The 27,107-nt window shown below is 39.2% G+C and overlaps 1 protein-coding gene across 3 annotated transcripts in view; it reads right to left on the bottom strand.

The window, feature by feature from the left end:
• Cerkl (ceramide kinase like) overlaps positions 1-27,107 on the bottom strand; it is a 109,445-nt gene that overhangs the window by 53,850 nt on the left and 28,488 nt on the right. For all 3 annotated transcript variants that reach the window (XM_029474280.1, XM_021185241.1, XM_021185209.1), the window contains exon 2: positions 19,459-19,701. In XM_029474280.1, coding sequence (XP_029330140.1) covers positions 19,459-19,701 — 243 coding nt within the window. The remainder of the gene's footprint in view (positions 1-19,458; positions 19,702-27,107) is intronic.

Here is a 27,107-nt window from a genome sequence, read left to right on the forward strand (position 1 = left end):
AAAAAAAAAGAAAATATTTAAAAAGTTGCTTCCATTTTTCTGCAAGCTTGTACATCACGCCATATTTGTCAAGTGAGTTCTGTGTTTCCCTGGTTGTTTTTGTTATAACAGTAGTCTGGCCTGGAGCAAAATCATGGTTGCTTGTTGTATAGTGAGAAATACATTCCACGGTCTCTTTGCCCTTGCATTTTTATTTATGACATTTCCTTCATGCGGAGGTTTCTCAGTACTTACCACTGAGTTTCTCTCACGTTTATATTCTGACCTCTGAATTTTATGTCATATTTAAAAGTCCTTTGGGACTTTAAACACCTCTATTTCTCTATTAATACTTTTATGGTCTCAATTTCATATTCTTAAAAATTCTATCTGAAATTTATTCTGGTAGAAAAAATAAAATGAAAAGTTAACTTTATATTTTCTCCACTTGGCAGTCCACCTGGCCCAACATCACTCATTAACTGATCAGCCTTTTCCCATGGATTCTGTTTGTTTCCATGATTAATAGCTTGGATTTTCCCATGTTCTATCGTAGGGTTTGTTCTCAGAACCACATGTAGCTTGCCTAGGAGTTACAAACCCATCCCCATTTCCCAGAGTTCAATGCTACGGTCAGATGCACAAAAATCCTGAAGGTGTAGCTCCTCGGGTGTGTGGCTGAAGGGCTGTTCATTTAGTCACTGTAGCACTTTGTTGTGGTCGTTGATGATGTTTGGGATGCTGGAAATCAAACCCAAGGCTTTGCACGTGCTAAATACTTGCTTGAGCCATGCCCCACATGATCATTAAAATCAATTTATCTAGCATCATAAATCCTTCTGGTATCTTATAGGATTACATTAAAATAAGTTTACCTTAAAGAATTTTATGATGTTCAATTTCTTTTACACAAAAAACATATATTTCTTCATAATTAATTCTTCTATATCCCTCAGTACCATGTTAACTATTTTCAGGTAAATGCTGAACAGCTGTACTCTTTCACCTTTTCTGTTGTTGCTGTCAAGATTGTTCCCTCCATCCTGCTCCTTACTTTATATCAGATGCAGAAATCAAAACTATTGATTTCTGCACATAAAGTATCTCTAATTCTCCCACTTTTCATCATAGGGTTTCCCTGTAACCTCTTAGATGGTCTGGGTTAATAATTACTTTTATCAGTAATAATGATCATTTTACATGCCCTCTTACCAACTGTTAGAAAATTTCACTTGCTCGGGATTCTATCTGCTATGGTTGGTCCTACCTGTCTAGGCCCTATCTAGCCTTACTGATAAAAGGCAATCCTGTCCTCACAGAGGCTGTTATGTCAGACACATATTAGCATGTTGCTAACACATCCATGTCTTATGATTGTGAGCATTCAGACACAAGGCTGAGGCCAGGCTTCCTCGGACTTATATTGCCATGCTGACATCAACTCCATGAACACACCATGAGTAGAATCAGTGTTTTGCCTCTCTTCCTAGGCAAACGTATTTCCTCTGACAATCAGAATATATCAGGAATATCCTTTCCAGTGTAGCAATTCATTTCTTAAGTCACATATTGGTTCACATATTGACATCTGATTTAGTAAGGTGGCCTACTGGCTTCAAATGTCTGATCAGATTGAATAGTTCTCATGTACCCATGGGAAAGTATACTTATGATAAAACTTCTAAATCACCAGGATCCAAAGTCATACAGAGGCAGGAGGCAGATATCACTGGGTATGAACATGAGAGGCCATGCTCTGAGTTATATCCCCTGACCCACAGAACACAGACAGCTGGGAACTCTGTTCAACAAACAACAAACAACATTTTTCTGTCTAGAATACAGTGTGGTACAACAGGTACAAGATAAAGCTATTGGATTCATTGTTAGCCAAATCCCATCACTGCTTTTGATATCAAAGAGTCCCTTGCATTGTAAAGGATTCAAGTGTATTGAGCTGAGCCTTCAGGAGGTCCGCAGAGAGTGGTGTGAGAAACACGGCAGATGGGAATACAAGCCTACATCTAGATTCTGCCTCAATAAACACCGATTTTATACAAGTGTGGAGGGGATGCAATGTAATCCACACAATCAGCATGCTACCCAGTGATTGGCAAGTTCCTCTGGGACAAGGTACCACAGGCAGGACTCAAGGCTGCTGCTGTGTTCCCAGTTAAGGGTGGTGGTACTCAGTCAGTCTTGGGGATGAGGAGTGGTGCGTGTTACATCTGTGCTTCTCCCATGCCTGTCGCAGTACCACTCTGTTTCTACAGGTATCATGTATGCTGTACGTTCCTTTGCAATGATGGACATCAACATCTATGGAAAGTGGCATGCTATCTTCTCTTTAGAATGAGTTCTCTTTGCCAGACATTGATGTAGGAGAGACAGCTCTATGCTTTGTTGTGGAGGTGTGTTCCCTACCTCATCTTCATTGTCAATCATTTTTCCAAGTCCCTGACTGTCTGGCCAGTCTCCTAAACACCATCCACACGCTCAGCTACAGCCCACACTGCTCTGACCCGCCATGAACAGGCTCATATACACCAAGCCCTCCAGCCTTGGCTTCTTCACAGAAAGTAGTGACTATTTGAGATTGTGCCAGTCACTAATCTTTCTTCCAAATCCCCTGCTTTCTTTCAGGAACGATTTTGATTACGTTGTGATTCTCTGGGAGATCACTTTTGGCTGTATTATGGAGGACTGTCCATTCTCACTCAAGTGCAACTCGGTCTCACTTGCTCAGCTCAAAGGCATTTGTGCCTTGCTTTGAAAACTGATAATTACAAATTAAGTAGTTATCCTGTCTTTTAAAGTGCTCCTGTGGTTATAAGTGGTGAAATACCCCAAGATTCAGACACCACATCCTCTTCATAGAGGGATGACATTAATTTCGATTAAAAGACTGAACAGAAATCTCTATATCATCTGCAATTAATTAGATAAGGCAAGGATAACTGATCCATCTCAAAAGCATTATAAGGCATAATTATTGAGACCTAGATACTCCTCTGAAACTGAAGAACCACTCATAATTTACTGTTTTTAAATGGAAACATTGCAACAGACAGATCTGATTGTCACATCTTTAACTAAGGTGTCAGTTTTGCCTAATAGTGGAACAGTCATCATTACATGCCACCTGTCATAATATGAGGTACATAGCACCATTTACAGTTTTATCTGAAATGGCCAAAATGAATCCAATTAAACTTTTGACGGAAAACCCAGTTTCACATATTCTAGACTTTGTATTTAGGGGACCAAAGAACAGGCTAAATGATGCCATGAAGAAGCCGCTAGGCAGTGAGGAAGAATGCCCTGGCATCTCATTAGAAAGACGCGCCCTGATGTAGATACAGCACATCTGGATGTCTAGAGATCAGGACAAGCGATCCTAGTAGCCCTTACATCCACTAAAGTGTCGATAGAACCAATAATCTGGGCTTTTTCAAAGTCAATGTTAAAGAAAACAAAACCAGGGAAATCAAATATCATTTAAATATAATTAATTAAATGAAAGACTCATAATAGAAAGTAACTAAATGTACATTATGGTAAATAGGGCATTTTTGATAGGGACCAGTGATGATAAGTAAGTTTGGTGGATAATGATATCTGGGTATTTGTGAAATGTCTGGTTTAAAGGTAAATTTAGGGTAGATATTACATTAAAGGTTCATCAGGTAGATATATTACAATGCCTATAGTCTACTTTGTAACACAGTGATACAGTGTTTAACACAAACATGGGAAAGCAGTAAGAACTACAGTATCAAGGTGATGTACACACGGGTACTGTTCCAGCTTTATTCCTATTGCTGTGATGATATACCCTGACCCAAAAGCAATCCAGGGGAGGAGAGGATTTGCTGATCTTACAGTTTCATGTATTGTAGTCCATTATTGCAAGAAAGTCACACTGGAAAATACAACATTTCCATTTCTTGGTAGCACACATCATCATTTAGGGGATTGGGAATATATTTATTTGACTTTTTAAATTCCTCCTGTAGTAGGACAGGATCTCCTTGTATCAAAAGTTTTGTGTTTTTACTTTCTGCAATACATACAGAGAGAGAGAGAGAGAGAGAGAGAGAGAGAGAGAGAGAGAGAGAGAGAGAGAGATTAGAGAGAGAGAGATAGATACAGATACAGATACAGATACAGATACAGATACAGATACAGATACAGATACAGATACAGATACAGATACAGATACAGATACAGATACAGATACAGATACAGAGAGGTTTATGTTGTCCTCTGATTCCCATAAGGCTCTACAGTGATCTTCCTTGTTCCTCTCCTTTCTAAATCCTCATCTTCCTTCTTCCATAGTCAGCTGTTTATATATATGTGTGTGTGTGTGTGTGTGTGTGTGTGTGTGTACATATATGTATATATATATAAAGAGAATAAAAATAGAAAAATATAAAACAGATTTCAGCTGCATTAAAGAAACCCAATTAAAGAGATTAACACAGTGACAAGCTGTATTATAGAACAATTTCTAAAATGCTATGGTATAAAACAGACAAAAAAGCATAAAGCACTTACATTAATTCCTAAGGTATAATAAAAAGGCTTAGACAAGTGGTTGTTGGAGAATCAATAATCTATCAAAACCAGGTTTAATGCTGGACATTTAAATTCATTGTAAGAAGTATTAAGCACGTAAAGGGTGACTACTTCCTTCTTTACTGCCAGGTTAATCTTCTCAGCCTGAGTACTGAGCCTCCGTATGTAGGAAGTTAAAGTTGGTAGAGAATATGTAAGAGCGGGCAAATGCTTTTCTAAATTAATAGCAGCATAGGAAATAAACACGGATCCTTTTGCTCAGAACTTAAAATCAGTTCACTTTCCAGAAATAAATCAATTAGAACCCAAGGCCAGAGACAGAGCTGGAGAGTCAAGCTGCCCGCCCTTCCTATATACAAAACTGTTTGCTTTGTATGGCAGCCTCCATTTTTCAGTCCTTGTCTTGGACTCAGTGTGATGTCCCTGGGCTCCACTGGGCATTCAGCCTTCATCATCTCACAAGAGAAAGGAAGACGCCGAGAAGCAGGTGGCCCAGAGGACAGCACTGGTGAGCAGTGAAGCCAAGGCAACCTTCACCACTTACTACTGCCAGGTGATTCTCTGAGCCTGGTTTCCAGGAAAAGAACTAACTACATAAAAACACTGGGAGAGCGAGGAAGTGAGGGGGTGAGGCAGGTAAGGCATGGGCCTTTAAGGCTTCTTTTTAAGGACTGATGCACATGCCAGATAACTGAAGAGGAGGTTGTTTTGTTTGTTTGATGAGAAAACAGGCATGCCTTCTGGACTGAACAGAAACATTTTCACAGGACCTGGGAATATAGAAACACTACGAGGATAGACGTCAGATCAGCAGCTACAAAGAACCCAGTGATCAATGTTTTAGCCTAGCACAAGACCAGGCATCAGGTTCCTGACCTCACCCAGGGACAGACTGATTAATATAAAACTATACTGAGACATTTAAATCCCCACCCCTTAGAAAAAAATGAATTTCACAGAGGCAGTGATCACTTATTCATAACTGTTCAATAGTATAAGCACCTCCCCAGTAGATAATCCAGGATTTAAATAGAAGCACGAGTCAACATTAATATGCAACTGACTGGATTTTCAGTCCCTTGGTAACCTCTCAATTCATACTCTGGAGTAGAGACCTTTTTAGCACGCCAGTTTGCAATGAACCAGCAGTGTAAAACAGAGTGGCCAACTGCTCCTCTGTTAGTAACAAATGTGCTAATATGTACTAGTTTAAACTTGATCTATCAGTGAGTCAATGAACCATGAAGGGTGGGGGTTAATCAGGGTGTTCTCCAAACAAAGGCTCCCGAGAGCTACGGGGACACCACCCCCAGACTCACATCTGTGCTGTTTTTGAGTTTGCCTGTGATGGGAATGGCAGGGTGCTCAACACAAGTTATCCTGCAGTAGTCTTTTAGATATTCACGACTGTTTCACAGAAGAAAGCAAACGAAATTGTTGGAAAGCTAAAGCCTAAACAGGAGAAACAAACTCCTTCGCTACCGCACTGCCTGAGAGTTTCTGAGAGTAAAGAGTGCCCTGTTAATGAGTAACAGCGCTGGTAAAAGCCTTTCACGAAAGATCTGACTATTTCCCGGCAGAGCTGAGAGGGGAAACTATTCTGTATCTTAGGTTATTTATATGGAAATGTATTGATTTCTCTTTATTGTCAAACAAAAGCATATGTGTGCTGGTCTTTACTGCTAGAGATATAAATAATTCTAATGCCACAGTTTGACTTAAATAAATTCATATGCAGTTTGCCAGTGTGAACAAATCTTTTTCTACCAGCTCACACGAAGGGATGGACAATAAACAGAAGGAATCACCTGCTGGTGGAATGATGTAAATGCTTCACTATTTAGATAATAATGAAGCCAACACCAGCTAGATCGAGAGTGAACAAATGAGAGATAGACAGGAGACAGTTCATCCTATAGACTATGTTACTTTTTCCCAACCATAGGCTCAGTTACAACAATTATCATTTAAATACAATTAACATCTCAGGAATCTAATTTGATGGCACAATTGGACATTTAATCACCCACCAAAGTAGAAAATTATAAAATAACAGATAATTATTTCACCATTGTTTTTAATTTAATAAATTTAATCCAGTTAGAAAGTTTCACTAAAGTAGCTTTCTCTGGATCACACATAAGTGCTATAACTGGGTGTGGTTTTAAAAGAAATATTCTCAGTAATCTGCAAGTTCTTAAAAGCCCAAAGGAACAAACACACAAGGGAAGAGACAGCATCCAGAATAGGAAAAATTCTGCCAACCACACATCAGATGGTGGATAATAGCCAGTCCATGGAATGAACTCCAAAAATCAAACACTAGAAAACCAAATACTCCAATCAATAAACGAACGAATAAACTGAACACACGGTCATAAAGAGAAAAAAATACGAATGGTGGGCAAATATTCTATCTAGAAATTAATGTTGGGGTGCTTATGCCAAGCTAATACATTTATAACACAAACCTTGTTAGCCATGACTCTAAAAAACATTATGAAAGAAGCCCCAGAAATACTTTTGGAACCAAAGGAGCAGGAAATCTGCTGTGAGATAGTCCTTTCTAAAACAAACAAGAAAACAGGATATAAATTAGAGGGGATATAGAAGAAGGGATGGGCTTGCAAGGAGTTATGGAAAAGAAAGAAACAAATAAACAAAAGAAAAACCTCTTCATCTTTAGCCCTCGGAAAAATATAAACTACACCTGGCATTTAGTGGCCAGTGCTTACCTAGTACCCATGAGGCACATGTCCCTGGTTTGTGTTACAGCAAGAAGAAAATTAACATGCATTATAACACATCCAAGTGACTAAGCTTTCTGTTGTTGAATATCTAAAAAGACATCAGAGAGAGGAGCAGAGGCAGAACTTTTAGAGAACATTCATGAAGGGCAGAGCCATTTATGGGAGCAGAAATTATAATCAAAACCAGTGAAAGAGTAACATTCAGAAATTAAATCTCTGTGAAGCAGTGTCTAAGTGGAAGGGAAAACTCAAATAAAAACTGTGTAATTACTTAAAGATTGTGGTAAAAATATTTTACTTTTGGACTCTATGAGCTACAGCATCTATAGCAGTGAGAATTCAGGTCTTCAACATCTTCATTAATAAAAATAAGAGTAAAAATGAATCTCCATGTCCAAATTTTAGAAATCAAACAGCAAACTAAATTCAGGGAACAAGAAGGAATATAAGAAAATAAAAGCAAAACTGAATGGCATAGATAAGGAATGGAGGAGGTCAAGTCACTAAATGAAAGGACCCCTGCAAACCCAGCCCCTAGGAGCTAGGGATTACATGTAGGCTTAATTTTTCAAAACTTCCTTTTAATAAGGATTCTTAAATGCTTTAACCATCCTTCTGGCCCACCATCCACCAAAGGCCATGGGAAGGAAAGGCTAATAGAGCAAAGGAGGATGTGGACCTGTTTACAAATAGTTTTTTGGAGCAAATTCAATCTGCTTTGTTGGGAAATCGGCAGTTCAGTTCACATCAGTCAGCAGCAGCAATTTGATCCACTCACAAATATCATTCACGAAGCAGTTAAGGCAGATTGATTCAGAAGAAACCACAAGGCTCAGCCAATCAGCAGGGTCCACAGAAGCACCACCAGAAGCTTGTTGGTGTGTTTATCACTATGAAGTCACAACACATGATGACCAGGAAAGAATGGTAGGGTATACCAATACCACTTAGCATCATCCATGAAGACCTGCATCAATCAGCAAAGCCCAATGATGACCAACAAAGAATGGTAAGGCATACCAATACACACTGCATTGTCTACTATATTATGGGTTATATTTATATTCTTTCCAAACATCATATGTTCTCTCAAGTTTCCACTCTAGCAAAATACCACATGCCCTTTTTCCAGGCTGCTTCTAGAAAAATACTACGTGTCTGTTCTCAGCAAAATATCCTCCCACATGTCTGCTTCAGCAAAAGCATCCTCTTATAAAATGGTTTCCAGAAAAACATCAGATGCCACAACTGAGTCTCCAAGAAAACCAGAAATGTCTACTTCAATTAACACTTGGAGATTACAGAGGAGACCCTGAATGGGAAGACAGCAGGAACAGACACAAAAGGTCCTACTTCAAAGAGCAAACAATAAACTTATTTAACCATTGAAACTGGGAAATCATAATATGCATTGTAATTGATACAAAATGTTCAGAGCAATAGAGAAGACATTTCTAAAAGTAGATTATTCCTTTAAGCTCTGTAAGCATGAAGTTATGGAGTGTCTTCCTTTGCTTTCTTCTTGTACTTTTTGGCCCTGAGATAAACAGAATTTCTTGCACTATATAGCCTCACCATGACAACCTATGTAAACATGGGACCATGCAAGTGAGGACTGAAACCTCTGGCCGTGCGCTAAGATAAACTGTGTTCAAGTTGATTCAGTCAAGTATTTTGTAACAGTAACAGAAAACCAAGTGACCCACAGACTTTGTGGTTGCCTTGCTTGTTCCATCCCTGGTACCAATAAGCTTCTCAACAGTGCTAGTTTCTTCGGAGTAGAAATTGATATTGAGAAATCAAAATATTAGATGTGCACATTGTCCTGAGAATGTCTCCTGTTCTAGGTTCTTGAAATACAGGTTGCTGAGAGTTATCAGAAATGAGGTCTGTGTTGTCCTCTGATTCCCATAAGGCTCTACAGTGATCTTCCTTGATCCTCTCCTTTCCAAATCCTCATCTTCCTTCTTCTGTAGTAGTCAGCTGTTCTCAAAGCACATTTGTTCAGCCCTGTGACTGGTCCCACATTAGAAGTGACCATGTGAAAAATAGACCTTCTAGAAGATCACAATTCCATTGAGGACATGAACCCAGTGACCTACAACCTCACACTGGGCCCCATCTCTTCAGATTTACACTTTCAAATGGCACTAACCTTTAACACCTGGGCTTCTGGGAAATATCCCACATCCACACTAAAGCAGCAATGTATCTCATGATACCCACAAGTGAACAAGCACTACCAACATTACAGAAAGCAGGCTTAAGCAATGTAGTGGCCAGCTTCAGGAATGGGTCAAACTTCCTTCCTTATCTTCCTTTCTCTTCTCATTCCTTTCCCTTCTCTCCTCTCTCCCTCCCCACTTCCCTGTACTCTCTCATTGCTCTCTCTGTTTAGGTAATGATATGAAGGGAAGTAGTCTGAGAAACTGAGTGACAAGAACCCTTAGTCATCCCTGCAAATGGCCCAGAAAGCACACACACAGACTTTGTTTGTCTCCTCTTTATAAGGGAGAAATCAGGATGTGTAACTAATAGAAACAGCAAATGAACATTTTTCACGATATGTAATTTTCCCCTTGAGAGATGTTTTTTAAAAATGAACTAAAATTGATTCTTTTTATTATTTAGGTGTTCTTCCTCTTAGTGCTGACAACTGGGTAATTTGAGAACTAATTACACAGTGCTGCACTACATTATCTATTGAAAATATCCCATCTGCCTTAAACAACAACAATCTATCCGCATAAGATTGTATCCACAAAGGATTCCTGAAGGTACATGTAATGTCTTTATAAACATTGCACAATTATGTTAGCATCAGTATTACTCTGATAAACACCAGGAAGCTCTAACAACTTATTGCCTAATGTGAAATATCATTTATTTCTAGGTGTATAGATTATAAAGGTTGTCACTTTGTTACTCTCTACTTCACTTCTTTCCCATGGAAAACTGGCATTCCATTTTGGCATCATCTGAGGACCTGTTCAACTTTGAATATATCTTGCAGACTTACAGTATTTGAGCAAGGTTTAGAAAACTCTGCTAAAGGTAGAAACCCAATAGTTGTCACAGAGCAGTGTGTTTATGTGAGTGTTTCCAATTCCTCTAGTTTAGCATAAAGAAACCACTGTCATGTCTTCCATGGTATCTGTGCAGTTCACCCCAAGACATCTGAGAACTGTGATGCCTAGAAGTAGTATGCAGCAGATAGAGAAGGAGGGGCAAGCATGATAACTACAGAGTCTGAGAAAGAAAAGGAGGAATACGTAACTATGTACTAGTAAGAAATGATCTCTTTCAAAACAAGCCAATGCTATTTTTCAGAAAGGAAAAATAAAACCATCTCACTAGCAAAAGCAGTTAAAAATAAGGTTTTTGTACTTAAGAATGAGACAAAACTGAGTTTTAAAGAAGCTCTAAATTTTGTCGTCAACTGCCCTAAGATGATCGGTCTTAATGGGACACCAATTTGATCTAATAGCAAACTGGAGAAAATTACTCCTTTTATAGAGAGAAACCAGTTTAACATTCTGGGAAAATGGCTCAATGGGTACAGTATTGCAACTATGAGAACCTGAGTTCATTCCCTAAATGTCAGGTATGGTGACATTTAAGCCTAGTTTTGGGCAGGCAGAGAGAGCTGGACCCCTGGACCACAGTGGCTAGCAAGTCTACCCTAATTCGTGAACTCAACACCAAGGAGAGACCCTGTCTCAAAGGAGACAGTGTAGACAATGACCCTAATGATCATACCTATGTCTTTTTCTGGCCTCCATACACACACATACATTCACATACATGCATTTTAAAAATAGGATTATTCAGGTTCTAAAAACCTTTTAATAGTTTTACTTTTCTTGTGTATAAACTAAGAAATGATAACCATCATTAATTTATTCAGTTTCACTGTTGTCATGAATTATTTCAACTCCTCAAGTCTCACAACAAAACTTGTCATTTTGTTCCCATATTTCTACAGGAATATATTTATAGTTCTTGATGCTATTATGAGTATTTAATGAGATAATTCATAAGAGTTGTTCACAAAGTATGTGGCATATAGTAACTGCTTAATAAATGTCAGTCATTATCATTAGCCTCTGAGTTTTCAAATAATGACTCTCTGATATTCAGAGAAGTGGTGTTAACTAATTCATTTAACAGCATGAAAACTTAGCTCAACATTTTACTGGAAACGTTTAGAGGATATTCATTTACCACTCTGAGTCTAATCACATGGCAAAACCTGAGAAAGCCTACCTAAACTGTTTCTCCAAGAAGTTGAATTATACAAAGCACACTGTCACGGAGATTTCTTTCTCGCAGAACAATCTGACATTGATATTCCCGAAAATGAATATAGAAGCTCGTCGGCTTCTATTCTCAAGACACTCTGTCAATGAGTGAATCAAGAATATAATTTCCTTGTACAATACAGCAATTAATTTTCTCAATATAATTATCATCAGTTACATACAATAGCATAGCCCCCTCTTAGGAGGAAAGTGCTGCAGAGGGCATTGAGTAGCCCTCGGGAAGATTGCTGAGATCATTTGTTTCAAGTATAATAGAATCCACTAGTTCTGTCTAGCTCCCTATCAGCTGAAAATGCAGTAGCTTTGAGAGAAAAATCTAGAAGAAACTGCAAGAAGTCCATCAGCTCTGTCTGTCAGTCTCGATTAGTATAAACCAGAACAGGGACAAAGGTTTAGGGAACAAGCAATGACCCAACGTGACTGAAGGATGGGTGTCAGCAAACTTTTGCAAACATATGAAATAGAAGTTTAACTCTTCTATATTCTGTCTGCAAAGCCATCTTTGGTAAGTGTGATGTCTAGGGGTTTGCACACATGCATCAGTGAAACTAAGTCGTCTGAAGTTGACAATATCCTGGAGATTGCTCCTAGCAACACATGAGATTAACTAATGAGTCCCCTACAAGAGGCCTATCTCTGGGGCCACCTAGATCTATTCAGTTAGAGTCTCTAGAGGCTCAGGTCCAGGAATAGCAGGTCACGGAGTGAAGATAAATTTTCTAGAAAGCAGATTTTCAGATTCTTAGATATTTTCAGTTTCTCTTTTTGAGTGATTGTTTTAGATGTGGTCATTCTGTATTCTCGGTTTGAGTTTGTTCTATTGTGTGAAGTTCTTGGGATCTAATGCTATGGTTTGCTATATTTGCAGGCTGACACTTGGTAAATTTTCACACTGCTAATTGCTAGAATGGAAACAATTCAAAATATGAAACAACCTGTTCTAGGTTTAAAATAAACTGTAAATGCTTCTATTGCCTTATTAGCAAAAATTACATGGTTGCTGCGCTTTCTCTCCATGTATAATCTCAGATACAAGTATGACCAAATTGGAATTCTGAATGAAATTTTCTTTTCATGGGACAATAATCATTGAAGAGCTAGTGCTATTGGTAGTTGTTCAGTATTTAATAGAGATGAATTTCATTGTTCTTTTTGCAATGTCCGGTTCAGTAAGTGATAGAAGATCCAAAAGAAATAAACATAAGTGAGGCGAATTTATTTTTAAACATGTTGTCAATACTTTGGCTTGATAAAATATAGGCTTTTTATCTACAAGTTGGTTTATAAGATACAGGCTATATAAAATCATTAAAAGGAAAACACTTAAATATGCTTGCAATGAATAGCTTTAGTAAGTCATGTGCCAATGCAGATAGCCTCTGATGTTTGAATTGCAGGGTTGCCGTCCATATAGATTTGGGTACTCAGACTTCATGAAGCTTCCGTTTGCCTGAGCAGGCTGACATGAGATGCTGCTGTGTGCTGATAGTCTGAATAAAAGATTTTCAAGTGGTTTGGTTTTAAGTGGTAGGGACACAAAAAGGTTTACTCAGAAGGAATAAATGCAATTAGCTGAAGAATGGGTATGTAGTGAGCAGATGCAGAAAATGTACAGGGATGTAAATGGGGTAGTGACATTCCAAATACCTACATTTTTAAGCTGCTGTAGGATATGGATATCACATGATCTTTCTTGGACAGAGGACCTCACATGGGATTATGCTTTGATGTTAATACAGAAATAAGAAAAGAGCTACAATACTCAGTTTCTATGTGTGTTAAGTATACTTGTAGCAAAAACATTCAAAAATGATATATATGATATTACTGTCCAGCCAACTGATCAATAATTAATCTCTTAGTGCTTTTCCTGGTACCTAAGAAGACAAGTGTACTTTAAATATGACACTGTTTTGAATTCAAAAGCCCTGTCCCTAAACAGATCACTTGCTCCCAACCAATACTGCATACAACTGAGTGTCTGATGCTAGCATTTTTTTTTAACAGATAACAACTGCTCATTTAAAAGAGATCATTATGTGGGTCCTAAGTTCAATCCTCAAGACCTGCATGAGGAAGACTACTGAGTCTTTCAAGTAGTCCTCTGACCTCCACACACCCAGCATGCCACATGCACCCATGAGGTCACATATCCACATACGTGCACATACACACATGCATAAAAGTAATCTTTATGATAGTAACCTCTTATGTTTCCTTCTAAGTACATCATTTCTCATCATATCACGGTATCATTTCCAGCTAAGACAATTCCCTCCCACCCCCCCCCCCGTGTGTGCGTTTGACTATGATTTGCTTATACACGCTGATCTAAGCTCTAAACAAACAGTTTTAAGAAATAATAATTTTTTCTTTATTTGTTTGTTTGATTTTTGTGTGTTTGTGTGTACACCAAGATCAATCTACCAGACATAGATTTGAGGTAATAGCAAAATAAGGAAAATTACTTTTCTTATGACTAAAACTAGATATTTAAATACCATTTCTGTTTTCTTTGTGCCTCCCATGTGAAAGCTTATTTCAGCTATAACAATAGAATTTCAAGCTACACTGCAAGAACAAAATGAATGAAACACATGTAGCGCCTTTATATTTTCCTGCCTTGTGAAATTAGCATTTAAAGATATGGAACTGAACAGCAATGACATCAGAACTAAATCTCCTCAATGTGGGCTAAAATACCATTAATCAACTATACTAATTGGAAATAGGTCGACAAGTTCTAAATATATCAGCAAAATTCAGTAATCGTGTTCTACGTTTTGCTTATTCCTTCTGCATTTTTCTTCTAAGGCTTCTCTTGTATATTTTATTACAGAAACTGCCGTATGATTTTATATTTAGTCTTCATTTTTAAGCTGTATACTACTACTTCCCAAGCATGCCTCTACTTCTTAATCAATGGATTTCTTCACTTCCTCTCAGAGTGCTCTTAAAGAGCCTGGAGCTTCCTACTCTCCAGAGGGAGAGGAATCTTGTCACAAGTCCCTAAGTTCCCAGAGCAGGGCATCTTCCCTTGGAGCCAGTCGGAGTCTTAAGTACGCATCATCCATTTATTTTCCAAGTCACTTAGCAGACACCTTTAGAGCTTTTGAACAACAACAACAACAACAACAAAGACTTGTCCTTATTTCTCTAGGTTTCTATCAATTTTGAGGAGCCAAATGACACTTGTGAGCCTGCACTTGAAGGTCCAAGGATACTCACTCAGATTATTGTCTCTAGGGAAAAGCTTAGTTCAGGAGCTTTCAAATGGCCAGTACTAGGAAACTCAAATGTGTAAAAAAAAAAAAAAAAAATAGAATTGTGCCCTAAAGGGATAAAAATGGACACATCTAATTATATACCAGTATAACATATACATAGCATATATATATACATATATACTATATTGAAAGCTGTGTATACTTTGCATCACAGGTACTTACGCTAAAATCAGAAAGCATTATGTTAGACTACTTTTGGCATAATGATGACAAGTGCTCAAAAAATAAAAATGAAAATAAAAATAAAAACCCTTTACTTCCAGAATCAACGGTCAGCGACTATAGTTTTCATTAAGTTTGTTAGTGTCTGCGTTGTATGTTTGACCCATTTTTAAAACAACATATTGTATTCTCCATCTCCAGGATGAACAGGATTAAGAAATACATCTCCATTTTTAAGTGTCTTTATTATTTTTACTATGTGTAGCTGTGCTTTTGGGTGGGTTGTGGGGGCAGTGTGTGCATGTGAGTGCAGATGCCGGCAGAGGCCAGATGTGTTGTATCCCCTAGAGCTGTTCTAGGTGGTTGTGAGCCTGCTGCTGTGGGGGTCAGCAACTGAACTCCTGTTCTCTTCAAAAGCAGTATGTTCTGTTTGTTTGTTTGTTTGTTTGTTTTTTATTATTTCAGGGTTTTCTCTTTGTTTATGATGCAAAGCAGAGAGTCATAGCATAATGTGTATTACATGAATGAATTATGTTGTCTACTAGTTACAACACTATGACAGCTTCTCTATGACCAAAAGTTGAAAAGGAAGCTGGGTACAGTGGTACCGTCCTGTAATTCCAGTAAGGTGAAGGCTCTGGAGGGAAGAACATGAGTTCAAGGTTAGGATGAGCTACATAGACTTTGTCTCAAAAACTCAGAGCAGAGAAAAGTTAAAAGATGGTGCGCTCAACTGTGCTCAGAAAAGTGGGTCAAGAGTGAAATTAATTGACTTTAAGATATAAAGAAAATGTGCTCTATTATATTTATAAACCTGTAATTATTTAGTCAATGTTAATTAGTTTTCAGATCTCAAGTATTTGCTATTGCTTTCTTTCTCCAGCCGCTCCTGCCAACTTTGCCTTTAAAAATTATCACATCTTATTCCTTGCTCAGATTCCAAGTATAATTGCTCATATCTAGAAATAACACAGTGTCAGAGCTATATAAAATTGTGATTGTTGGATTAATTAAGACTAGAGGACCACCCGTTTGAGGCTTAAATGTCTCCTTGTTTTTCTCCTTAGGAGAATAAGAGAAGAGACTTGTTAAGTGCTGGCAATAAAAAAGTGATACTTGCTCAATCAAGACAAAATTCAAAATAACTTCGAATTCGATGCCATTTTAAGAACAACTTGTAGAAGTAAGCTCTTTGTCTTTGGAATTAAAATACGGTTGTCTAATATTTGACTGGAAGTTATAGACATTTTTGATATGCAAAATTTCAGTTCTTCCCTCCCCAAACTTTCTACAAACAATAAGCTCTTAGGATGAGGAATCCTGGGCAAGGGTGGAACCAGTGAGCAATCACTCTCTGACAAAAACTCAAGCCCTGTGTCAGAGTCAAGGGATGGTGGATATAAGGAAGGAAGACAATGCACACACAGACCTAATGCCAAGGAAAGCAAACCAGGAAGATCAGGAAGAGTTGGGCAACAGACCTCAGCCTGGAAAGCCTGTTAAGGACACAGAGTCTCCACCCTTCAGGGAAGAGGGTTGGAGCTAACTCTGATTCTTGCATGACAGGCACTTTAATGAATGCTTGAATTATTTGGATCTGCAGAGGGGACACTTAAAAAGGGAAATCCTATGTAATACAACTGACAGAGAGCTTTGTAGCCTCAGACATGCCCTTGAGCATGCTGGAGAAGATCCAGATTGTGTACAATGGGACAGAGACCTGCCCCCTAGGGGACACTCTGGGTCTCTGGATGCAGAGATGTAGCGGACACTTGTTTAGGTTCTTACACGCTCACTAGAGGTTCATAACCCTAACTGTCAGCATTGTTTGGGTTTAGAAGCCAATTTCTTTGCTTTCCATGGGAAAAATTATTCTATACTCCAGGAGCAAGCCAGAGAAGATGATCCTCTGGATTTCACTGTTCCCCCCTCCCCTCATCTAAATTTTACAAAGTAAAATCCCCAGAGGATGCTTAACAAAAATGTACAGTTTATTCATTCCTTACAATTTCACTATATTTTTAACCCTAGATGAAGCTAAAACATCATTCATCAAACTAAATATTTAGACAGTGTGTTCAGAGGTATTTTGCTTGGGTTTTGACAAGCCTCTCTACTCCTATAAAATTGCTTTTACCAAATTGAGGTTTGCCTAGACGTCCTTTGCTTGCTTGGGTAAGATATATTGAGGTTGCCCTAGCCAGTTCTTTATAAGCCCTCTGGGAGTGTTCTCGGACCTTTGCACAAGGAAGAGGCTCACATTGACACATTCTTATTTTATTGACCATCTAAGCCTTCTGAATACCTACTCCTATTAATAAATTCAATTAAAATCTTTTGAGAGAAATTTAAAGTAACAGCATTGAAAAATAGCCTATTACAATGAATTCTTTCTAATTATGAACACACTTATTCTTTCTTTGTAGAAAGATGAACCAAACTCTGGCCTCTGTGTGCTCCTGTCCTCGAAAGGCAGATCTTCAAAATACAAAACAGGCATGATGAGGAAGCAGAGCATCCCAGGCACGAAGCAGTCACTTGAGCTTACCATGGGCTATAGGAAAATGCTTAGCAGCTATACATCACAGGCCAGTGTGTGTCCATACGGTAATCTGGATTAGTGCTGCTGGGGCTATAAGCTCCTGATATCGCTATGACCTGCTTTCTATCTGGGACCCAACACTGTTACCCCAACCCCAAACTGCACTAATTACTCCAGCTCCTGCTGCAATGTTCAATCTGAAAAATGTTTTTTTTCCAAATGGATCAACTGGAAAATAATCTATATAATCTCCAAATAAGGTGTTTTAATTAGGTAAATTATATACATATGATGTGCATGGTATTTAAAAATTTTAACATTCAAACTATAAAACTCTCACTTCAAATTTTCAACCACACTGAAGTCATTATTGGGCATACCCTTGTGAGCATTAACCTTCAGAAAAATCTACCCCACAATAGACAACTCTCAGCTGTAAAAAAAAACATAGCAAATTATAGATTTTTAAATCTATAATTATTTGAATCTATAATTATTTTCAAACTTCCAACACATAAATGTTCTTTGTTGGCAATGTGTGGATAGGAAGCAAGTTAATCCTAAAACAAGCTCAAGAGAAATGTGAGTTAGGACAATAAAGATACTTCTACAGGGCTAGCAGGGTGTATGAAAAGGAAGGGGTGCTTTCCCAGGATACCTGCCACCAGAATTCTATCCCCAGAATCCGTATGAAGGTGGAGGAGGGAGTCAACTCCACAGCGTTGTCCTCTGACCTCCACATATGCACTATAGCATGTACATCCACCCTAACACACCACAAATGCACACACACCTCCACATATGCACTATAGCATGGACATCCACCCTAACACACCACAAATGCACACATATATGGAAGTATCTTTTTTTCATTTTAAATGAAATGAAATTATTTTAAAACTTATTAGGTGGCTGGAAGAATGGCTCAGTGGGTTTGGCTTCCAGCACCCACAAGTCAGCTCACAACTGTTATATAGCTCCAGTTCCAGGGGTTCTAATGTCCTCAACTGGCCTCTATGGACACCGCATGTACACAGTGCACATATATACACACAGGCAACACAGACAACACCCCCATACATATAAATAAAATAAAAATCTGTCTCACTTAAAATTAACAAAACTTCTTCATAAATGTGATCATTCAAAAGACAACTTACAATTCATTTTGTAAGATCAGATTGCAAGATTGTTTAGATAGCAAAATCAAGCAAAGACGCAAAGATACCACTTCTCATGGATATTTATGCAAGAGTCCTTAAGAAAGTCATATCAAATTAATTCAATAGCACATTTAAAGAACTATATGGCCATGATGACGTGAGATTTACTCTTGAATGGAAGGATATTTCAAGGCTCAATTTCCAATCGCTCCATTATGTCAGTCACATCAGCAAAATAGAGGGGAAAATAACATGATTTTCTTAGCTGAATTTTTAAATGCACCTGACAAGTTACAAGGTCTCCTCGGGAGGAAAACAACAGACTATAAACAGAAAGGCTGGTCCACAGCTCGATCAGATGGTCTTCTCTCCCAGAAAAGTAACTTGTGGGTTTAGAATTTCTTTTTATTTTAGATGTATGGGTGTTTGGCCTGTCTATGTGTCTGAATGTGTACCAGGTGCATTCTTGGTGCCCATGAAGGCCAAAAGAGGGCGTTAGAACCCCTGGAACTGGAGTTATAGATGGTTGTGAGCCACTGAGTGCTGAGTCTTCTGGAAGAGCAGAGAGTGCTCTTAACCACCACCCCACTGCTCTGTCCCCTGACATGTGATGTTCCCTACCTAAAGTGAGGAAGCCTGTGTTCATTAAAAATCTCCATGATGAGGACTTACCTTCCAGGATTTTCTTGAACTGTCTAAACCATATGTCACAGTGGTCTTCACTGAAGTTAATAAGATCCAGTGTGGAGTCCTTTAGTTTGTTCCGTTGCTCCTTCAAGCAGATGAAAAGCGTTATGCCCAGCAGTGTGTCTCTGCCTGGATGCTTGGCCCAGCAACGCCGCTTCAGCTTCACTGAGAAGATGTCTTCAAGTTCTAGGGACTCTTCTTTGCCCAGAAGATCACGCCTGGTGCCACCTAAGAAGAAATTAAACTCTCGGTCAAAACCACTGTCTCTCCATTTTGAGTGGATGAATAACAGCTGACAACCACGGAACCATTAACACTTGGAATTTCATGGTTTTGCCTTTTGCCTCTGTCCCTGCATGAGCTGAAAATGAAAGAAAAGGAGGATTAGGTCAGTTTTTCCAAGGGTAGAGAAAAACTGAAGTACATGGATGGCCCAGAGACCCTGTGACACAATACTTATGACCTTTGGAGTCTTAGAAACACCCCATGGATAAACAAATTGACAAGCAGATAAGGCAACATTTAAATAACACACCAGCACTATGCAATGGATTTCTAATGCTGAAAAGTGGAGAACACTGATTTTGCTCACGGACATAGGTCTACGATGACTTATTAAAGTAAAAGATATATACATTATCACTGAGTCACACACGTGCATATGGTATGGAAGCAGAATGGGAGTACTGAGGGGGAAACTGGGGACAGCATTTAGAAGAGGGTCTCACGAGCGAGTGACTAGAGGCTGCTGTGGGTCTATGGTTCAAGACTTCAGAGCACGACTCAGAGGGATCATACTACAGCCAAGGAATTAAAAACATGCAGGGACATCCATGAGGACATAAAAACAGCCAGCCTATCTGCCAAGCCCACACAATGAGGTATTCAAAGACGCATACATATATGAGTGTGCGCATGTTCATGCTTATGTGCATGTATGATCCAGGATAAAAGGAGCATTGAGGAGTGGCAACACAAGTGAAGATTGAGACTGCTGAAACCAAAAGACAGTGAGAAGTTCCTCCTCTTCTGTCTGTCTGTCTGTCTGCCTGTCTCTTCCCCTCTCTCAGCAGTGTCAGGAGTTCCTGAATCCAGAGAAGAAACCTTCCAATGAAGATGGATGTATTCTATGTTAGTTGCAAAGACTTCTCTACAAGTTTCTACAAGGAGGTGGCTTCCTCTTCTAACCACAGAGGAAGGTGTAGCCTGATTGCCCACTGAGCACATGGAAGCTCCTGGAAAAAAGAGAAGAAAATCTTTGTTCTCCATGATTCGGCAGCAGGAAGATCAGGTGAAAGCAAGTCCCCTTTACAAATTTGACACTCTTTTTTTTAAATTATTTTTTAATCTCAACTTTTTTTTTATTAGATATTTCCTTTATTTACATTTCAAATGCTATTCCGAAAGTTCCTTATACCCTCCCCCCGCCCTGCTTCCCTACCCACCCACTCCCACTTCTTGGCCCTGGTATTCCCCCATACTGAGGCAAATAAAGTTTGCAAGACCTAGGGGCCTCTCTTCCCAATGATGGCCAACTAGTCCATCTTCTGATACATATGCAGCTAGAGACACGAGCTCTGGGGGGTACTGGTTAGTTCATATTGTTGTTCCACCTATATGGTTGCAGACCCCTTCAGCTCCTTGGGTACTTTCTTTAGCTCCGCCATTGGGTGCCCTGTGTTCCATCCTATAGATGACTGTGAGCATCCAGAAGAGGGAACAAAATACCCATGAAAGGAGTTACAGAGACAAAGTTTGGAGCTAAGACAAAAGGATGGACTATCCAGAGACTACCCCACCCAGGGATCCATCCCATAATCAGCCACCAAACCCAGACACTATTGCATATGCCAGCAAGATTTTGCTGAAGGGACCCTGATATAGCTGTCTCATATGAGGCTATGCCAGTGCCTGGCAAACTTGTCACTCTTAAGAAGGCTCAGGTTTCAGGTCTGCTTGGCATGGCCTGCTGAGATCTTTCAGTGGCTTAAAAGTCAGTCCTCTCTCAGGATCAATTCCACGGGTTTTCCTCTAAGTATCAAGATATTCCATGTCATAGATAGTAAGGCAGCCATGTCACCACAGTCACCACCTAAACTGATCAATAGAGGGAAGCTGTCTGACTTCTTTTACAAGTGAGATTTGTCAGTTCATAGGGGATGAAAACTGACTCCTCAAAAGTTCAGGGATAGCCTCACCCAGTGGTGTGTAACAGGCTGTGTGGTCAACAGTCTGGAAAGCTAAGCATATCCACTCCATGGAGGTGCTTCTGGGGAGATGTAGTATACAGCTATATTATAGTACTCAGGTGAAGAACTTGTTTTGGTCTATCTATGGGTAGTTTTACAAAGTTCTGTTAGTCAAGCAATTAGTGAAACCTCTTTATAGTTTCCATTGGTATTTAAGATTTGTTTTTTCAGAGCTATGGTGTAGACACTTAGTGGATAAAGTGTACAGGTAGAAGAGTCTGAGTTCAGTCACTTAGCAGATACTTAAAAGCCAGATGTGGGTCGCACGGGGCTCTGACCATTTGGGAGGAAAAGGACAGAGATGGGTGGATTCCAGCTGCTGGCTAACCAGATAATATAGCCAAATATGTGAGCTGCTTCGCACATGTGGTTCAGTAAGAGAATCTGTCTCGCAAAGCTGGTGAGCAACAGAGAAGACATCCAGGGTTGCCATCTCTCCTTCACGAGCATGTGTACTCACAATAGTGCATACACGCATTCAGTACACACACACAATTCACACAGACACTCAATACACAGACACAAAGTGAGTAGTCCCCTCACATATTCTTTTCCTTATTTCCTATCCCTTGCTTGCCTTTCACCCATTTGTAGGTGTATCTCAAATGACCTTGGCATGAGACCCCATTTGTATATTGCAAAAAGCTCCTAGGCTAATCTGATAATGTTGGTTGCAAGCTATGCCAATTAAAGAATTGGTATTGCAGAGTAAAACATGCCATAAACATGCAGAGGGGAAATGGAAGAATAGGAAGGGGGAAAAAAGAAATAGACACTAAGAATACAAAAAGATGATCTCCATGATTTTTATTTGAAATCTCATTCCACATAGTTTGAACCCTTCGGTATGCATGGGTTTTACTTAAGTAATTCAATAATTATTCTAACTTAAATCTCTTATAAACCACAAATTTATAGATAGCAACCAGAAGTCAATATCACATTTGGTAAAATGACAAACAGAGAAGCCTTTACAGGAAGAAGAATGTCTACTGGCACCTTGGCTACCCCAGGGTATTTCAATACACTGGCTAACCATCAGGAGATAAAAGGCAAGCCTGGTGCTGCAGAGAGAGGCAGGATTCAGACTCTAATTTCTGGCTGTAGCAGGACGTATTTCTAAGATTCAAGTGAGTCCACCTAAGCAATAGACCCAATGAAAATTGCAAGTGAATATGTCTACATCTAAGAAGACATAATGGGGAAAATTGAAATTGCATATCAATTAGCATATGATACCTTTGGAAACAGCAGCAACTATTGATGCAGGAACTGATGAGGGAAGTCATTTAAAATTTCCTGAAAAACCAACAAGTGAAAGGAGGTAGACTAAATCCCAAGATTACATGTCTTGCAAGTCTAAAATCTCAGTGTTCAAGAATATTTCTGATAAAACTTTAGGTAAAACCTCATTGGGAATTTTTTTTTTTTTTATGTTTGGATGAACAGGGAGTCTGTTCAAATGACTTGCAAGTGCTCTTGGAGTAACAGGCTGTATTAGCTAGAAAAAGATCCTAAAAACAAAACATTGGAGGCAATTGCTGTCCCCAGCAGGTATAATCTGCAAAGTGGCAGTAATTTCAATATCTAGAAACAGAAATGAATGGAGCACAGAAATGTGTGTGTGTATTTGAAAATCCACTAGTATACTTATCTAAAGAAATCTAAACTGTGTGGAAAGGAGTAGAAAGTGGTTGCAAACTTATTTGAAGAAATAAAAAGAAATAATTTATCTCATAAATTGCAGCAGTATTTCTAGATTAGAAATTTATATAGCCTTAAGTTAAAAATGCATCAAGCATGATAAACAGTCAGACACACAGAGCTCAAGTTGCCTGACCTAAAAAATCATTTGATCACTTTAAAAGTCCTAAAGATTCATAAAGAAAAGTCACGAAGAAAGCAAAGGCCAAAGAGTTATTTGCAACACTTTCATGGAAAAGAACATAGAAGACTCAAGCAGGCATTCCACAAAAGAAGGAATGCAAATCAAGCAACAAACACGGGAAGAAGTTCAACCTAATTAGTAATCAAAGAAATGCAAATTTAAACAACCAAACACCACTCTGCCTTCTAGGTTGGCATGGGATCAAAACTAAGGGTAGGCCATGGTATGGCTGAAAAGGAAGCAGTTTTAGAGCAGCAGAAGCAGGCCAATGGTAGCTGCTGGGCACTATGCTGTGAGCATCAAAAGATTCCCAAATGTGAATTGCAGCAGTATTCATCATAGCAAAATGATCGGAAGCTGCACTAGTGTCTGTTCAGAGAATGGTAGAATAAACCATCCTTGCCTTTTGCAGCTTTTATTGAATAAGTGTGTGTCCGCATCCAGAAAGACATTGACACTAAGAATGAATGCATGTAATAAAAGCAAGTTACAGGGTTGGAGAGATGGCTCAGTGGTCATGAGCACTGACTGCTTGTCCAGAGGTCCTGAGTTCAATTCCCAGCAACCACATGGTGGCTCACAACCATCTGTAATGGGATCTGATGCCCTCTTCTGGTGTGTCTGAAGACAGCTACAGTGCACTCATATACATAAAATAAACAAATAATTCTTTAAAAAAAAAAAAAGCAAGTTACACAGTTGATGGGGGGGGGGTTGAACCTGCTTACATATTACTTGGAAGAAAACCAAGAAATAACCACAGAAAATGCTTAAGCCCAGTCACCCACACAGAGAGATAAAACCGAGAACATGAAGTGCTGGTTTTCTCATCAGTCTTCATTAGCTTTCCCTTCCAGTGATCAGCAGTAGGGGTAATTTTAAGTGTAGAAAAGGGGAAAATTGGAGGCACGAAGGCTCAGTGGGGAAAGAGGCTTGGTGAGCTCTGAGCAACTTCTGGACATTGTCCTCTAATGTCCACCCTAGCTCATGCACTCTGAAGGATGAAAGGAGAGAGGGAGGGAGGGAGGGAGGTAGGGAGGGAGGGAGGGAGGGAGGGAGGGAGGGAAAGGCTTTTTGTATGCAGAGTTTTTAACTTGCTTTTCAGAATTAACTCCAAAACAATAAGTAATAAACCCAGCTGAAGGAAAAGGAAAGCTCACCCAAGTGTCACTGAGGTCAAACTTGGAAACAACTTGTGTGATAATAGAATGTGTGTTTCCTGAAGCACATTGATGTAGCAGAAGACTGTAGCACCATTGGAATTTAGTGTTCTGTGTAGAAATGGGTCCAACAAAAAAGGCATGTTAGAACTCTGGGAGCACTTGACTTGGAAATGTTTATATCAGGAAGCTTCGGCCTACATGTTTAATCAGCAGTGTAGGCTGCGCTTAGCTGCACCTTTTAGGTTTTGAAGTTTGTAAGCAATGAGCAGGAGACCTGCTGGCTCTGGGTGAGGCAACACAGCCAGCCTCCTGGATCAGAGGTTAATGAAGGTTGCCTGGGGAAAGCCCTAGGGCTAGCCTCAGGAAAGGCTAAAGGTTCTGGGGATTATCTGATGGGATAAACTGAAAATCTTAGCTCATTATTTCTCCTCAGCCACTACTTCAGGACACCCTTTGGACACTCTCAGGATGCACAAATATTCATTATAAACATGAGTAAAGAAAACAAAAGAAAATCAACTGTGTTGTATAAAGCAGTGTTGGTTCCGTAAAGATGGATTACCTGCCTGTGTCTCTCGAAGGATTATTTTAAGAGTGACTTAGATTCCTTTTTGTCTACAAATGAAACAAGAAGAGGCTTTTGAAAATAAGTAAGTTATTTTAAGTGCTGAACAAAGAAAGGGCTGAGATCTTAAATCTCTGCTTGGATTCCATTCTCTTGAATGGCTGGGCTGAGTCACACTGGCCACTCCTGGGATCGTATCGGTTTCCGTCACAAGGAAAGCAGTTATTCTCATAATTACACGTGAAAGCCATATTTCCATGAACCTATGATGATCAGACTGTAGAATAAAGAAAGCGTTCTGAAGAGAAGCACCATGCCCGCTGATTTTTCTGGGCACGTGTTTCAAATGTGGCTTTACTTCCTACCTTAAGAACAAGTGGCACAGCTCCTAGGAAGACTCTGGAGTACAACTTCATTTATAAATTCATATTTGATATCAGGAGATACAAATGCAGAAATGGCCTACAGGCACTGTGTTGCAGGCTACCTACATTAACCCCTCACAGACAGTGTAGAGCTCTGGTTGGTGGCATGTGGCTCGTTATTTGAAATCTATTGGCTCATTCGGATCATATTGGTCGTTGCTAGTTGCTTCAGAACACTAACTGTCCTCTCGCATTACTTACAGAGATACTGGGGCCATCTGTTCTTGCAAGGGATTTAAGTATGCGTCTATTGGATAGCTTGCTATTTATTTAATTCAGCACCCACTTCCTATTGTATCTTCTTGGGGGAAGGGGAGCCAATTTAATTACAGGGAATAAAGATAACCTTTCCTGGCAGGTTACCCTGTCACTATGAGAGCAAAGCAGGACCTATTCAAAATGGGTTACAGTGGCAAATAAGGAGAGCAAAGCCGGTGACACTTAAGGATAGTGAGCAAAGGTTTAACAAAAATAGGACAGTGAGCTGCACTTTTAAAAATATTACTGTAAGCCCAGGGCTTGTCTGCATCAATCTTGGCACATCTGCCTGATGCGGACCGTAAACAGGATTAAAGCTGGGTTTATCTGCCTGGTGCTAATTGTGCTCACAGTTCCTGCACATGTCCACTTTTTAAAATGTGGCTTGAAAAACAGCCTGCTGGATAGATGGCACTAGCACAACACCCTGAACACACACACACACATACACACTCTCACACACACGGTGTATGTCACATTGTTAGGCAAAATGATGCCTAACAGGGTATTTTTTTTTTTTTGGCTCTTCAGAATTACTTATCTAATCCCCTAATTAAAAATACAAAATTCTGTTTGAATACACCACATACTGAGATAAATCTGTGAAGCAAGGGACCAATAAATTTGAATACACTCTAATTGTAAGTAGAAAACACAACGTAATTGTTAATAATCAGGTTAAACTAGGGTTTACACAAATAGGGCCAATCCTGTAGCAGACTGAAAATGTGCTTCAGTGTACTGCTCTCCTGGAGAACGTGGCACAGCATTGGAGAGCAGAGGTGCCCAAACGCCTAAGCACACATGAATATCAAGATGGAGATATGGTGAACTAGTATTCTTATCTAGTAAAAAGATTAGAAAATTTTCGTCTTATTTGAGAGAAATTCCAAATCCACTGTCTTACACTTTTACTAAACCAAATTTAATATTGGAGATGATTTTTCTACCTGTGGGTTCCTTCAATTTAACTTTTCCTGTCGAGTGTAAGTACCTCAAATATGTCTCGTAAGTCTTTAAACACTGGAAGATGTAAAGACATTTCTTTTCTTTTCTTTTTTTGTTTTTATTTTGTTTGTTTGTTTT

Source organism: Mus caroli, chromosome 2 (assembly GCF_900094665.2).
Source record: "Mus caroli chromosome 2, CAROLI_EIJ_v1.1, whole genome shotgun sequence".
Lineage (NCBI taxonomy): Eukaryota > Metazoa > Chordata > Mammalia > Rodentia > Muridae > Mus > Mus caroli.